This window comes from Ornithorhynchus anatinus, chromosome 5 (genome assembly GCF_004115215.2).
Source record: "Ornithorhynchus anatinus isolate Pmale09 chromosome 5, mOrnAna1.pri.v4, whole genome shotgun sequence".
Classification (NCBI taxonomy): Eukaryota; Metazoa; Chordata; class Mammalia; order Monotremata; family Ornithorhynchidae; genus Ornithorhynchus; species Ornithorhynchus anatinus.
The window spans coordinates 5,753,642-5,770,235 of record NC_041732.1 but is presented as its reverse complement, the minus strand read 5'-3'; the positions used below and the strand labels follow the sequence as shown (position 1 = coordinate 5,770,235).

The 16,594-nt window shown below is 53.6% G+C and overlaps 1 protein-coding gene across 1 annotated transcript; it reads right to left on the bottom strand.

Moving 5' to 3' along the window:
• Positions 1–259: 259 nt before the first annotated feature.
• On the bottom strand, positions 260–11,700 carry MTFMT (mitochondrial methionyl-tRNA formyltransferase). The gene is made up of 9 exons (XM_029065041.1): positions 11,489–11,700; positions 9,377–9,586; positions 8,772–8,894; positions 6,840–6,942; positions 6,368–6,443; positions 5,440–5,531; positions 3,635–3,716; positions 2,524–2,606; positions 260–722 (listed from the first exon to the last, which is right to left on the bottom strand). The coding sequence occupies exons 1-9, from the start codon at positions 11,698–11,700 to the stop codon at positions 516–518; spliced, it is 1,188 nt and encodes a 395-aa protein (XP_028920874.1). The 3' UTR covers positions 260–515.
• Positions 11,701–16,594: the final 4,894 nt, after the last annotated feature.

The following is a 16,594-nucleotide window of genomic DNA, read 5'->3' as shown; positions in this document are numbered from 1 at the left end:
CTAGAAGCCCTGAGGTCTCACGCGATCCCTACCAGGTTTCCAAACATCGAAACCCACCTGAGGCCATCCTGAAGCGTCACCGCGCGTTTCCACACAAGGAGATCGTTTCAAAGGTAGGACTTCGGCCCCAAGGAAGAGGTTTCCCCCGGCTGGAGAGAGTTGGCCAGCTGCTTTTCCGTCCCCTCCCACCCTGTCCCATCTTGGAGACAAGCGAATTCTGAACCATTTGGTCTACCTGGGAAAAGACACACATAACTTGTCCCTTTTATATAAAATTAGGTTTATTTCCCGCTCAATCACACAAGTACTGTCCTTCGTTCTTATTAAAGCGGGCCCGGGTTGTTTTAAGGGCTAAAATGTTACTCTGGTAAAAAACCAATTAGCAAACAGATCTGCCCGGAAGTAGATTGGATCTGGGTCCCAAGAGGCTGCCGACGTTCATCCAACACCTTGAAATGAGGTTTCCAGGAAGTCACGTGCGTGAGGGGTCTTTTTTTAAAAAATTTTTTTTTTCCCTATATACTTAATACACTGTTGCACAGCAACAACTCTGGTTCTCCCTGCAGCCTCTGCTTCGGCTGGAGTTTGAGGGTCCGGAAACGGCAGGCCCCGGGCCGGGCCTGGGGATTCTGCTGGAACCAGGGGTGCAGGTATCCGTTGTAGAAGTCGGAGGCCGTCAGCTTCCTCTTCAGGATCACGGCCCGGACGCCGACCCAGCCGCCCTACAAGGAACAGACGACCGGGGATTTAAGCGGCGGCGGGGGAGACTTGGCCCATGCTGATTTATACAGCACAAGCCGACCACGTCAATCACCTCGCACACCGGACAGAGCGAGAGCACCCCGCCTCGCTCACCAGGCGTGAGGACTCCCCGGCCCCACATGTCGCGAGGAAAAGTTCCCTCGCTCCACCCACTGGGATGTAAATCCTATCCGCAGAGGAAACCTGTCGCTTTTTTGTCCTGTACTTCGGCATACTGTCTTCTCTCAAGTGCTCGGTACAGTGTTTTGTACATGGTAAGCGCTCAATAAATACCAGTGAACGAAGGAATGAATTCTTAAGCAGTTAGTACAGCTCACTGCACCCAGTGGACACTCAAATAGGAATCCTATGACTAGTGACACTGCAATTGTACGTATTTGTGAAGTGCTTACTATGCGCCACACACTATACTAAGCACCGGAATACATATGAGATAACCAGGCCCTACATGGTCTAAGTGGTATTTATTGAGCACTTACTACTTGCAGAATGCTGTACTAAATGGTGAGGGAGAAGGGAGAATCCAAATTCTGCAGCTGAGGGAAGCACAGAGAAGTTAAGTAATTTGCCCAAGGTCCCGCAGCAGGTAAGTGGCGGAGGAGGATTAGAACCCAGGTCCTCCGACTCCCAGGCCCATGCTCTTTCCATAAGGCCATGCTGCTCCTCATACCGAGCGCTGTACAGGATGCTTACGGGACCCTCCCAATATTCCTTCCCGGTGGTCAACCGCACTGAAAGCTGGTAGTGGGCCAAGAAAGTCTCTCTTTCCCAAGCTGTCCTCTCCCAAGCGTTTAGTACAGTGCTCTGCACACAGACAGCACTCAAATTTGACCGACTGGGCTCTCACCAAGGCCCTCAGAAGGGAGAGAGAGAGAACCAGTGAGTGGGAGGGTAGATTTAGCTTTCTGGCTTAGTTCACCCTGGAGTGCCACAGCTGTCCGCAACTCAGGTGGAGGGGAGTTGGAAAACCCCACTCCACCCGCTCTTGGCCGGCCAAAACGAGTGCGCCGCAGCTCCTTGGAACGTCCGGCGCCAGGCTTCAATTCCACTCCGCTCTGGCCCACGGACACCGCTTGACGCAAACTAGGATACCGAGAAACTCAGCCAAATGCTCCGGTCCCTGGAGAAAGGCCTCGATTACACCTGGAATCTAACTTCCTAGCTCAAGGCAGCGTGCCTCAGGGCAGAGAGAATGCGCCCCGGGGGTCAGAAGGACCCGGGTGCTGTGTGACCTCGAGCAAGTCACTTCACTTCTCTGGGCCTCAGGAACCCCATCCGTAAAATGGAGCTTAAGACTCTGATCCCCATGTGGGACGGGGACTCTATCCAACCTGATTACCTTGTATCGATCCAGCAGTTAGTACAGCACCTGGCACATAGTAAGCACTTCAAAAAAAACGGAAAAGGGAGGGAACTGTCTGCCTCTAAAGCGATTCATTCAGTCATATTTATTGAGCGCTTACCGTGCGCAGAACAATCCCATACTGGGATTAGTTCCGTACATTTCTTATTCTGTAGACTGCAAACTCCTCCGTAGGCTGTAAGCTGCTTGTGGGCAGGGACTGAGTCTACCAACTCCGTTGCGCTGCATCGTTATTTTCTCAAGCCTTTAATACAGTGCGCTGTGCACACAGAAAGCGCTCGATAAATACCACTGATTGATTAGCCACCGAGGGGGAGGAGAAATCAATCCCGAAGATAAATGATCCCAGGTGCATTCAGAGTAAAACCACTCCCAAAAGATGACAGATGAAACAGCACCTTGCAACGAACGAGCAGCGTCTGCGATGGTTTGTGGTACGTCAGGGATCCTGGAAGGACTTCCTGTCCCGATAATTTCTGATCTGCCAAAGAGAGAAAAAAATACTTTTTACTCTGAAGGTGATCCAATGAATAAGAACACTGCTGCCCTGTGTTAGTTCTTTGGGATTCCAGTTAAGACTCCTTGTTTTTTGTGGAAGGTTTAATTGTTCCCCGGGTCCTTCGCAGCGTGACCTGGCGGAAAGAGCACAGACCCGGGAGTCAGAGGATCTAGGTTCTAATCCCTGCTCTGCCACTTGCTGTGTGACGTGGGCAAATCACTTCACTTTTCTGTGCCTCAGTGATTCCGTCTGTAAAACAGGGATTCGATACCTGTTCTTCCTCCTACTTACACTGTGGGACAAGGACTGTGTTCAATGTGATTGCCTTGTATCTACCCCAGTGCTGAGTCCAGTGCTAGGCACAGTAAGCACTTAACAAAAATCATCACCGACAATTATTATTATTCTAGCCATGATCTCCTATGATCCTCACAACATCCCTGTGAGGTAGGGATGGGGCAAGCCCATTATAATGCTCCATTATAATTCAGATGAGGAAACCGAGGCCTAGGGAGGTTAAGTGATTTGCCCAAGGAACCAAGGGGGGAAGAGCTGGACACTGGACACCCCATTCAGGAACACACCGAGCCTGAAGGCACCTCTGGAAAATTGAGGGACATCTGGTACTTCCTGCAGGTAGGGGGGAAAGCCTGAAACGAGTGTGATCAATCTGGTCGAGGAAGGTCTCCACGAGGCCTAATTATTTCCGTGGTCTCGACGGGTTCAGATTCCCCGAGGACAGGGAATTCCCGGGTCCAATCTGAATCAGGAGCCTTGGCTCCTGACCCGTCAACCCCAGGGGTCCCCCCCCCACAGAAACACATACGGGTCCACGGATAAAGCCTCCCCCTTTTCGTTGCCATCATTCCAAGAGGAGTCGACTGAAAGCTCACTGGAGGCAGGAAATACATCTCTTTATTGCTATATTGTACTCTCCCAAGCGCTCCGTACAGTGCTCTGCACACAGTAAGCGCTCAATAAATACAACTGCATGAATAAACGAGTGTTACCGGCGAGAGCTGGGTGGTCGTGGACATCCACCAAATCCAGAAGTTTGATGGTACTATCCATCCAGACCGTCTGCAGTGGCATCTGAAAAACCAACACGAGGAGGGCGTGAGAAAGACGGTCATCCACTTCAACGTCCCCCGTCCGAACACTGCCCCTGGCCTCCTGTGACTCCGGGTCACTGGGCCCGGCCGCTCTCTGGAGCACGGGAGACGGAGGCTTAGATTATGAGATTTTAGCCAGGCCTTCGCGGAATACGGACGCACACAAAAAGTCAAGGATTTTCTTCTGAAGGCTATTCACGCCTCCTACCCGATGCACTGGACCCGGTGGTCCTGAGTCTCCAATTACTAAGCCAAAATACACAAAATCCAAGTGACGTGGCTGTTGATATCCGACGATTCTCTCCCCGCACACTGTAAGTTTCCTGAGGTGGGGAGCCCTTTCGGAGAGCTCAAATCAATCAATGTTATTTACTGAGAGCTTACTGTGAGCACAGCCCTGAGCTAAGCGCTTGGGACAGCACAATACCACAGAGTTGATAGGCACATGATCCCTGCCCGCGAGGAAATGAAAGTCAACAGAGGACTTTGACATTATCTGCCTTGGTTCAAGTTTGAGTAGTCATTAAATAGCTGGAAAAACACGGACATCTAATTAGAGAATCAAAGACTCTAATCTCAGCTCTGCCACTTGTCTGCTGGGGGACCTTGGGAGGTCACTTCACTTCTCTGTGCCTCGGTTACTTCATCTGTAAAATGGGAATTAAGACTAATAATAATAATAATAATAATGTTGGTATTTGTTAAGCGCTTACTATGTGCAGAGCACTGTTCTAAGCGCTGGGGTAGACACAGGGGAATCAGGTTGTCCCACGTGGGGCTCACAGTCTTAATCCCCATTTTACAGATGAGGTAACTGAGGCGGAGAGAAGTTAAGTGACTTGCCCACAGTCACCCAGCGGACAAGTGGCAGAGCCAGGATTCGAACCCATGACCTCTGACTCCAAAACCCGGGCTCTTTCCACTGAGCCACGCCATGTGAGACATGGACTGTGTCCATATCTTAAACCTACCCCAGTGCTTAGTAAGTGCCCGGCACACAGTAAGCGCTTAACAAATGCCATTTAAAAAAAGAAAAGAAGAGAGACTTGGTAAACTAAGAGCTACCGAATCCTCGCTCCTATCAGAAAGAACCATTTCCATCTCTGCGTCATAGTCTCTCCCTTTTGGAGTTTGTTTCTTCATCTCTCATCCCCGCCTTCCCTACCTCCTCCTCCTCGAAAAGCATTTCCCGGCCACGGTTAAGACGCAGCGTGGCTGTTTTGAGTGATGTTCTCCCCTGAAGAGAGAGGGCAGAGCCTGGTCCCCAGGGGTTAAGTGACGGATCGGGGCCGGCGAGGGACCCGTCTCTGCGGGCAGCTAGATCTCCGCTCGGCCTTCGGTGGGAGGTTCCTTGTGGGCAGTGAATGCATCTGTTATAGCATTGTGTTCTCTTCCAGGGGCTTAGAAGAGTGCTCTGCACACAGTCAGCGGTCAATCGATATGACTGATGGATTAAGCGACTGAGATGTCCCGCCTCCCCGGCCCACGCTCATCCCGGCCTCGGGTCACGCCGCCTCTGACGCCACCGGCTCGCCCTTTTGTGTCCCGACAGCCAGGATTAACGGGGCTCTGGAAACCTTTCCGCCGTTTACACAGAAAGGTGCCCGCCCTCCCCTTTCAGAGAGCCGGACGGCCAGACAGCTGACGGACCGGTGCTTGCGAGGAGGTTCCCAACTGGGCCCTTTGGGGGGTCTCCGGCTTACGATGCAGCCGACGGCCCGCTGCAGCCGCAAAATCTGCTCCGGGGTCTGCTCCTCCCAGTTTACGCACCTCAGGGCTGCGGAGATCTTGGGCGCTACAAAATAAAAACAATTCCGCAGTGAACCCGTGGGGGCCGGGGAACGTGGGCCTCGGTGCTCTCTCAAACTCTCAGACGATGGGTGGTGCCCAGTAGATATCCTACCCCCAGTGATGGGAGAACTGATGTTATCTCAACATATTCACAACAAGGTGGCGGCTACCAAATCAATCTGAACACGTCAATGTCATAGCTCCGGCCCTATGAAAGACCCCGGGAGCAGATGCTATCTCTGAGCGGTTGACTCCCTTCCGCTTTTATCTCAAGAATGGAGAGGTGGAGAGACCTGGGTTCTAGTCTCGACTCCGCCACCGGCCTGGTGTGTGACCTTGGACGAGTCCCTTCGACTTTCTGGGCCTCGGTTTCCTCATGATTAAAATGGTGGGGAGGTAGTCCGAGTCCCATGTGGGACAGGGTCTGCGTCTGATCTGCTTATTATAATTATTATCATTACTACTAACAATATATTTTTTAGGAGCTTAATATGTGCTAAACTAAGGGACGAGTTAATCCGTTCGGACCCCCAGTCCCCATCCCACTTGATTTACAGTCTGAGTAGGAGGGAGAAAACAGGTAATGAATCCCCATTATACAACTGAGGAAACTGAGGCACAAAGCAGTGAATGACTTGCCAAGGGTACCCAGCACGGAACTGACGGAGTCGGGATTAGAACCCAGGCCCTCTGATTATCAAGCCCGTGATCTTTCCACCAGGCCACTGCTTCTCATCTTCTATCTGCCCCAGGTGCAGAGCTTGACACCGTATTGAATGCTGAGCACCACATACGGTCAGCGTAGGGAAAGCCATCAAATGTTGAGAAATCAGTACTTACCCAGTGTCACTCCTTCTTTTGGCTGCTGCCTTTTATTCTTTAAACTGTCGGGCAAGTTTTTCAAAACCGAAAGAAGCTGGGAAAAAGGAAGAGGCAGATCCGAGATCAGTGGGATGGTGAAACAGAGGCTGAACTGCAGGTTTGTTGCACAGATCTGAAAATCCAAAACTTTTCAGGGGTAAGTGGTCCGTGGGATTTGCCGGGGAAAAATAAACTAACACGGCTCTTCGGGCTGGAGGGACCTCCAGGTAGCTCTAAACGCACCCAAACGATTTGGGGGCGGAATCAGAAATCAAATCTGAAGGTGATTCCTATGAGTACAATCCTCCATCTGGACACACCTCCCCCCGACCCCGGCATCGCCTCTTATCAAAATTGCATCCTGAAAACTTCCTTTCTCCCACAAAAAGATCCCATCCTTATGGGGAACCCCTGCGCTACATAGGACGCGGGTCAGTCGAAAGACGCTCACCACGGTAGCCCCCAGCTTCGACAATATGGCTTCCAGGTCCTTGGCCGTGCACAGGGGAGGGACGGCGATGGATTCCTGCTTGATGATCGGACCGACGTCAAACCTAGCCGACGGGCAGGAGGGGATGGCGGTTAAGGCTGCCCACCTGCTACCCGGCCCTCGCTGGCTACCCCGACTACGGGAGAAACCACAAAAAGGGTCACCGCTGGGCACAGAGAACCCAAGGGGTGATGCCACGGAGAGCATCCGGGGCGGGGTGAGGGCTGGCTAACCTGGTCCGTTTCTTAAATTTCAGGAGGAGAACTGTAGGATCTCTACCCAGGACATATCCTGCTCTGAGTGGCCAACCCTCCCGAGAAAGAGAAACAATTTGCTTCGGCCTGCATTTCAGCTCCATCTGGAATTTATTTCAGTGTGTCTCTCTCCACAGCTAGACCCTGAGCTGGGCCAAGGACTGTGCTTTCCCTCTGGTATCCTCCCAAGCGCTTAACACAGTGCTCTGCCCCCAGCAGGCACTCGATAAATGCCGCCGACTGACTGCATGCTGAAAGCAAACAGCAAATATATTCCTCTTCTGACATTCAACCGATTCTGCTTTATTGAGTTGCCGCTTAATCCATCCAGGGGCTTATGTGAATTCCTCTGAGAAAACCCAAAATATCTGCAGAGTATTTCACGTAAAAAAAAATTATATTACAATTATGATTTCTGATTGTTGGGATGAAAAATCTGTACGGAGCGCCGCGGTCGGAGGGTGTTCAATAAGTATTATTACTGCTGCGGCTACTGTGGCTACTACTGTGGGGTCAGGGAGGGACAAAGGGGGCTGGGACCGAGCCGAGAGGAGTTGGGGGGGGCAGGGGGGAAAGATCAGCAGGAGAGACCAGCTCTCCGCAGACTCCATTTTCACCAAATGAGGCACTAGGAGGAAGGTGCTTGCCTGAAAGCCCTTCCCCACGTATTAGGTGCTCTCTCCATCTCGTTAACAGTAGTAGTAATCACTGTGGGATCTGTTACTATGGGCAAAACACTGCGCTGAACGCTGGGGAAGACACACTACGACTTGGTCAGACGCCGTCCCTGCCCTACTTGGAGTGGGAGGCAGCAGGCCGCTTAGACTGAGTGAGGTAGCACCTGTGTCCGATCAGATCTCTCTCTCCTACACACACACTCTCCCCTCTCAAAGCTTAGCACAATGTTGGCACTTGGGAAGACTTTCAACCCCCAGCTAGAGCGTGGGCTCACTGCGGGCAGGGGATGTGGCTGTCTATTGTTACGCTGTACTCTCCCAAGCGCTTAGCACAGAGTAAGCACTCAATAAATCGACTGAATGAAGAAGCAGCAAGATGGCGAAGAAACACGATGTTCACTACCCAAAGCAACTCCAATACGCAGAAGCCACTGTAATAATAATGATGGTATTTGTTAAGTGCTGTGTGCTAAGCACTGTTCTAAGCGCTGGGGGGGGGGATACAAGGTGATCAGGTTGTCCCACGTGGGGCTCAGTCTTAATCCCCTTTTTACAGATGAGGGAACTGAGGCCCAGAGAAGTGAAGTGACTTGCCCAAAGTCACACAGCTGACAAGCGGCAGGGCCGGGATTAGAACCCGTGACCTCTGACTCCCAAGCCCGGGCTCTTTTCACTGAGCCACGCTGCTTCGCTACTTGTAAAAACCCAGGACGTCAATCAAGGAATCTCCTAGTCTGCAGAGTCACTTCCTAAGGGGAAAATGGGTTCTTATTTACAAGTCTTTTAAAAGAGAGGAAATCAAAGCAGGCCCGCCTTTCTGTGGAAATGAAAGCTGACTGTCACCTCAGCACTCGAATCTTTAAGCGTCTATCGGAGAGATTAAGAAGACCGTTTAAGAAAAGCATCGCTTCAGCAAAAACACCCATCCTGGTCATCATTTAAAGAAAGGAAGTCAGAGGTACCTTTTAGGTTTTATTTGCATAATGGTCACGCCGGTGACTGTGTCTCCGTGGAGAACGGTGTGGATGACGGGGGCGGGACCTCGCCACCTCGGGAGGTAACTGGGATGCACGTTCAATATGCCACTGAATTAGAGAATTTTAAAATCAGTAATGACCTCGGGCTCGCCGCTTTACTGCTCTTAGGAAATCTGCCACGCTATGGCGGCCCTAGGTTTCTCTACGGAAAAGAAGGTAACGGCACGTAAACTCTTCAACCGCATCGTGACGAGAGGCTTTGGAAACCTGACCGTCTAAAAGCACCATCGGCGGCGACTCTTCGGCCCTCCAAAGATCACTCACGGTTAGCCTCTTGCGAAAACGAGTAAAGGACGGAGGCTTTTCACACCATACGACGCACTCGAGCCCCACTCTCTCTTTCGCTCCCGTCCAACACGAGTCACGCGACCCGCGTCTCTTAAAATCCACCCCCACAGAGCCTTCTGGAATCGTTCTTTTTAACGGACAGAGCAAAGGGAAAGTTCCAGCGACTTCCAATCTAGCCACTCTCCCTTTCCCCGTGGGATCTGCGGATTGTCACTTCTCTTCCCCCGCGCCACGCGACTTACTACGGGAATCTGAGAATGAGGTCCTCGCCGAGGAGGCGGCCGAAGGAAGCCACGACTCCCACGTCGAACTCCCCCGAGCCCACGTCGGGCCACTCGTGGACCGGAAGCCGGGCTTGGACGGCGTAATTTTTCACTGGCAGTCCCTTGGGCGAGCCGGAGGGCAACGTGACCACCTCCAGTTTCTCGATCAGCTGGTCTTCCTCGTTCACCCTGCGACAACGGGATGGAGATTGGGAAGCCACTGGTGAGCCACTTGATGATGATGCCATTTGTTAAGCGCTCACTATGAGCAAAGCACCGTTCTAAGCGCTGGGGAGGATACAAGACGATCAATGTGGGGCTCACAGTCTTCATCCCCATTTCCGGATGAAGTAACTGAGGCCCATAGAAGTGAAGTGACTTGCTCAAAGTCTCACACAGCTGACAAGCGGCGGAGCCGGGATTTGAATCCATGACCTCTGACTCCCAAGCCAGGGCTCTTGCCACTGAGCCACGCTCTCTAGGCCAAGATCGGCCACGAGGAAACATTTCTTCGGGAACGGAGAAAGAAATACAACTCGGTCGGGCTGGACTTTCCCGTGGACTTAGTAGAGTGCTCTGCACCCAGTAGGCACTCAATAAATACGACTGACCGTGTCTGTTATATTGTTCTATTGTCCTCTCCCAAACACTTACTACAGTGTTCTGCACACTGTAAGCGCTCAATAAATACGACTGGGTCTGCTTTATTGTTCTACTGTCCTCTCCTAAGCACTTACTACACTGTTCTGCACACTGTAAGTGCTCACTAAATACGACTGAATGAATGAATGGGTGGGGGCGGTAAGGACGGAGGTCTTCGGCAGCAGCTTCGCCGGTCGGAAGTAGACTGAGGGGAGATGGGTAGGTGTTAGGCCATCTTCAAACCCCTAACGCAGGTCTCCCGTGCCTACCCTAGCGCTCAGTACAGTGCCTGGCACATAAGGAGCATAATAATAATAATAATGTTGGTATTTGTTAAGCGCTTACTATGTGCCGAGCACTGTTCTAAGCGCTGGGGTAGACACAGGGGAATCAGGTTGTCCCACGTGGGGCTCACAGTCTTAATCCCCATTTTACAGATGAGGGAACTGAGGCACCGAGAAGTTAAGTGACTTGCCCAAAGTCACACAGCTGGCAAGTGGCAGAGCCGGGGTTTGAACCCATGACCTCTGACTCCAAAGCCCGTGCTCTTTCCAGTGAGCCACGCTGCTTCTAGTATGCCATGCTTCTAGCATGGCATAGTGCACAGAGCCCGGGCCTGGAAGTCCGAAGGGCTTGGGTTCCAATCCCGGCTCTGCTACTTGTCTGCTCTGTGACCTGGAGGAAGTCACTTTACTTCTCTGGGCCTCAGTTACCTCATCTGTAAAAAGGGGATTAAGACAGTGAGCCCCACTGGGACAGGGACCGTGTCCAACCCGATTTCCTTATATCCACCCCAGTACACAGTACAGTGCCTGGTACATAGTAGGCGCTTAAGAAATACCACAATTATTATGATGTCCAACCCGATTTCCCTGTAGCCACCCCAGCGCTTAGTCGAGTGCCCGGCCCACACTAAGCGCTTCACGAATCCCACAATAACATTGATGATGACGATGATGCAGTTTGGCTCCACGGAAAGAGCCCGGGCTTGGGAGTCCGAGGTCATGGGTTCGAATTCCGACTCCGCCACCTGTCTGCTGGGTGACTTTGGGCACGTCACTTCACTGGGCCTCAGTTCCCTCATCTGTCAAATGGGGATGAAGCCTGGGAGCCCCACGGGGGGCCCACCCGATGACCCTGTCTCTCCCCCAGCGCTTAGAACAGTGCTCTGCGCATAGTAAGCGCTTAACAAAGATCAATATTATTATGATGAGGTTGGTGAGCGTCGAGCGGAGGGGAGCAGCGCGGGCCCCCGATGTGGGCGCCCAGGCCTCCCTGCCCTGCCTGTCCGGGGGCCCGTGTGTCCACCGGCGGACAGTCCTGTCCTAAGCGCTGGGTCCAGTGCTCTGCACACGGGGCGCGTCCGAGAGAGACGATCGATCGATCGATCGATCGGGTGGCCTTCGGGCAGGGCGTCGAGTTGACCTTTGACCCGCGGGCCCGGCCTACCTGGCGTGGCCGAGGGCCCGCAGCGTGTCGCGGGCGAAGGCGTCGGTGCCGAAGAAGAGCACCCTCCAGGGCGGCCCCTCCCGCGGCCGGACGGCGGCCGGGCTCCCCCCGCCCCGGCCCCGGCCCCGGCAACGGCCCCGCCATGGCCTCCGCTCCGGCCCGGGCCCGCCCCACGGCCAGGCCCGCGCCGCCCCCCTCAGCGCCCGCCTCATCGCCCACCCGCCCGTCCGCCCGCCCGCCTGCCCGCACTGCGCACGCGCCGCGCTCCGCCCGCCTCATCACCCGCCCGCACTGCGCACGCGCCAACGCCGGGCCCCGCGCGCCGCCGCGAGGCCCCGCCCGCACCGTCCGCGTCACCGAGAGGCCCCGCCCACCACGCGCGCGTCACCCGCAGGCCCCGCCCATCCGCTGCGAGCCGCCACGAGGCCCCGCCCACATCGGCCGCGCGCCTCCAAGTGGCCCCGCCCACATCGCCTGAGCTACCACGAGGCCCCGCCCATATCGCGCGCGACACCGAGAGGCCCCGCCCACCCCGCCTGAGCGGCCGAGAGGCCCCGCCCACATCGTGCGTCACCAATAAGCCCCGCCCACGTCCCCAGACTACTCGTTTTGTTCTGTTTTGCTTTGCTGTCTGTCTCCCCGTTTAGACTGCGAGCCCCTTATGGGGCAGGGATGGTCTCTATCTGCTGCCGAACTGTCATTCATTCATTCATTCAATAGTATTTATTGAGCGCTTACTATGTGCAGAGCACTGTACTAAGCGCTTGGGATGAACAAGTCGGCAACAGATAGAGACGGTCCCTGCCGTTTGACGGGCTTACGGTCTAATCGGGGGAGACGGACAGACAAGAACGATGGCACTAAACAGCGTCAAGGGGAAGAACATCTCGTAAAAACCGATGGCGACTAAATAGAATCGAGGCGATGTACAATTCATTAACAAAATAAATAGGGTAACGAAAATATATACAGTTGAGCGGACGGGTACAGTGCTGTGGGGATGGGAAGGGAGAGGTGGAGGAGCAGAGGGAAAAGGGGAAAATGAGGCTTTAGCTGCGGAGAGGTAAAGGGGGGATGGCAGAGGGAGTAGAGGGGGAAGAGGAGCTCGGTCTGGGAAGGCCTCTTGGAGGAGGTGATTTTTAAGTAAGGTTTTGAAGAGGGAAAGAGAATCAGTTTGGCGGAGGTGAGGAGGGAGGGCGTTCCGGGACCGCGGGAGGACGTGACCCGGGGGTCGACGGCGGGATGGGCGAGACCGAGGGACGGCGAGGAGGTGGGCGGCAGAGGAGCGGAGCGTGCGGGGTGGGCGGTAGAAAGAGAGAAGGGAGGAGAGGTAGGAAGGGGCAAGGTGATGGAGAGCCTCGAAGCCTAGAGTGAGGAGTTTTTGTTTGGAGCGGAGGTCGATAGGCAACCACTGGAGTCGTTTAAGAAGGGGAGTGACAGGCCCAGATCGTTTCTGCGGGAAGATGAGCCGGGCAGCGGAGTGAAGAATAGACCGGAGCGGGGCGAGAGAGGAGGAAGGGAGGTCAGAGAGAAGGCTGACACGGTAGTCTAGCCGGGATATGACGAGAGCCCGTAATAGTAAGGTAGCCGTCTGGGTGGAGAGGAAAGGGCGGATCTTGGCGATATTGTAGAGGTGAAACCGGCAGGTCTCGGTAACGGATAGGATGCGTGGGGTGAACGAGAGGGACGAGTCAAGGATGACACCGAGATCGCGGGCCTGCGGGACGGGAAGGATGGTCGTGCCATCCACGGTGACGGAGAAGTCTGGGAGCGGACCGGGCTTGGGAGGGAAGATGAGGAGCTCAGTCTCGCTCATGTTGAGTTTTAGGTGGCGGGCCGACATCCAGGTGGAGACGTCCCGGAGGCGGGAGGAGATGCGAGCCCGAAGGGAGGGGGAGAGGCCAGGGGCGGAGATGTAGATCTGCGTGTCATCTGCGTAGAGATGGTAGTCAAAGCCGTGAGAGCGAATGAGTTCACCGAGGGAGTGAGTGTAAATGGAGAACAGAAGAGGGCCAAGAACTGACCCTTGAGGAACTCCAACAGTTAAAGGATGGGAGGGGGAGGAGGCTCCAGCGTAGGAGACCGAGAATGATCGGCCAGAGAGGTAAGAGGAGAACCAGGAGAGGACAGAGTCCGTGAAGCCGAGGTGAGATAAGGTACGGAGGAGGAGGGGATGGTCGACAGTGTCAAAGGCAGCAGAGAGGTCAAGGAGGATCAGAATGGAGTAGGAGCCATTGGATTTGGCAAGAAGGAGGTCACGGGTAACCTTAGAGAGAGCAGTCTCGGTAGAGTGGAGGGGACGGAAGCCAGATTGGAGGGGGTCTAGGAGAGAATGGGAGTTAAGGAATTCTAGGCATCGATTGTAGACGACTCGTTCTAAGATTTTGGAAAGGAAGGGTAGTAGGGAGATAGGACGATAACTGGAGGGGGAAGTGGGGTCAAGAGCGGGTTTTTTTAGGATGGGGGAGACGTGGGCGTGTTTGAAGGCAGAGGGGAAGGAGCCCTTGGAGATCGAGTGGTTAAAAATAGAAGTTAAGGAAGGGAGGAGGGCAGGGGCGATGGTTTTAAGAAGGTGAGAGGGAATGGGGTCCGAGGCGCAGGTGGAGGGGGTGGCACTTGCGAGGAGGGAGGAGATCTCCTCTGAGGATACTGCAGGATACTGTCCATCCCTAACGCTTAGTCCAGTGCTCTGCACCCAATAAGCGCTCAAAATGCACGAGTGAATGGAAGGAACGGAGGGCCGCGCCTACACTGCCCGCGCGCCACCAAGAGGGCCCGCCCATATAGCTCGCGCGCGCGCTGCCACGAGGCCCCGCCCACAGCGCCCGCGCGCCGCCACGAGGCCCCGCCCACAGCGCCCGCGCGCCGCCACGAGGTCCCCACCTACAGCGCCCGCGCGCCGCCACGAGGCCCCGCCCACAGCGCGCGCCGCCACGAGGCCCCCCGCCTACATCGCCCGCGCGCCACCAAGAGGCCCCGCCCACAGCGCGCGCACCGCCCCGCGGCCCCGCCCCCACGGCCCGTCTCCTCAGGCTGTAGATGGAGGCTATGAGGGGAATCCAAAACTCAATTTTGGGTCATCCCCACAGTTAGAGGCCGAGGAGGAGGAGCCCCCAAAGGAGACGGGGAATGAGGGGCCAGAGAGAGAGGAGGAGGAGGAGGAGAAGCCCACCTTAGATAACGTTACCACAGGGTCGAAGGCAGCCCAGAGGCCGGGGAGGATGAGGATGGAGAGGAGGCCAAGGGATCTGACAGGGACATCACCAATGACCTCACAGCAAAGTGCTGGAGGGGGACTTTCCAAACTGTACAAAGTGTCCTGTTGGCGAGAATTACTGATTTATCGACATATCCCATTTTAGTGCCCACTTTAATTACGATTAAAATGCTCCTGGACTTTGTCTTCACCCATCTCTTGAACTCTGATGTGGAGAAGCCTGAAGAGAAGATGTCTGGTTATTCTATAACCAGAAGTGTGAGGTCAAAGACACAGAGGACGTAGATACTGTAGTTAAGACTGAAGTACACTAAAATACCAGAATCGGGTTACTGTTTCTTCGCAGAAATCCCCAAGGAATGTTTTAGGGAATGACTGGTAATTTTCTGGTTATCTTCCACCTCTTTGCCAAGGATTCCCAGACTATTGAAGCAACGGGTGCATTTTGAAATAACCCATTTTGCCATCCTAAACCGTGTAGCCACCGTGTTAATATTTTATTTATATGGCTTTGGATCCTCCTTTAGGACCACATTGAATGCAGTGAATCACGAAACAGAAGAGGGGAGCCAAGAGTCATACTGTAAAAGAATAATCATTGACAAGAATCTGTGGGCTGAGTTAGCAGACTGACACAGAGACACGCCCTGGTGCAAATCTCAGATTCACAATTACCCTGTAGCCAACACAGATGGAAGCCTAGAGTTTTTCCGGAAGGAAAAGCAAAAATCACCTTTGCATCTCTTCATCATTGGCTCCACTCCCTCAGACAAGCAGCTGGTTTTGACTTCCGTGAGAGTTATTCAGAGCTTTGGGAAGGGTTAATGGAGTTTGTGGGGACCACCCCCCACACACAATTCCTCACCCCCGAGGGGCAGGAACGGTATCTAAACTCCCCTTAACTGGCTAGTGAGGCTCTTTCATTTTCAACCAGGTGATCCTCTGGGGCACAATTTGGCTGGCTTCAACTGAAAGCCATTGTTCGAAATTGGGGTGACAGGATTTGCTTGTCATATGTTTGCTTTTGCCCATCTCTGAAGGCCAGACAGTTGGCCTGATCAATAACAGCGGCCTGGAGGTCCCAGGTGTTCTGCGATGCCCCGCCAATCTGCATCCAGCCCATCCTCTCCCAATGGGTCGATTAACCAATCCATCGGTGGTATTTACTGAGCGCTACTATATACAGAGACCTGGACTAAGCGCTGAGGATAGGACCATTCAACAGAATTAGCAGTCACATTCTCTGCCCATTTCTTACAGACTTGAGCGGGGAGGCAGACCTTAACATGAATAAATAAGTCATTTACAATATACCATTTAAAGATATGTAGGTAAGACCTCTCTTCTACAAATCAACGCCTTACCATGGCAGGAGAGTTGGCGTATGCCAGTGAAGCTTAGAGCTAGGCCGTCGAGAGATACTCTCGCTAGGGTTACCCATAATGGAAAGGTCTGAGAGGAAGCGTCAGACAAAGTCGATTCACCTGTGTTGGGCAGCAGCAATATGGGAAAGAGTCAAAGGCGGTTGATCAAATGATCAAAATGTTGACCAAAGAACATCAGAGACTCAAACTTTCACTGAGCGGAGGGAGGCAGTGGGAAACCACTTCCGTATTTTTACCAAGAAAACTCTGTGGATACACTTACCAGAACCACTAAAGATTTAATGCTGGAAGATGAGCCTTTCAGGATGGAAGACACTCAACGAGCTACTGGGGAAGAGCAGACGTTGTCTAAGAGTATCGTGGGTGTTTTTGACGAGGCCGAAATAAAGCCTTCGGGACGTCTGGTCGCTGATATAGCCACACGAGAAATGAGTATTCGAAGCTGTAAAGATACCCTCATTATTGCATCCTGGAACGGGGAGAGTGGGAAACAGTCAAGAATGA

What these genes read in the sequence shown, in the direction of transcription:
- MTFMT (XM_029065041.1), bottom strand. Translation starts at nt 11,700, where the DNA reads ATGAGGCGGGCGCTGAGGGGGGCGGCGCGGGCCTGGCCGTGGGGCGGG. An exon ending in CGAAGCTGGGGGCTACCGTG is followed by an intron (nt 6,444 to 6,839) that starts GTGAGCGTCTTT and finishes CCTTTTTCCCAG; the next exon opens with CTTCTTTCGGTTTTGAAAAA. An exon ending in CGCTGCTCGTTCGTTGCAAG is followed by an intron (nt 723 to 2,523) that starts GTGCTGTTTCAT and finishes TGTTCCTTGTAG; the next exon opens with GGCGGCTGGGTCGGCGTCCG.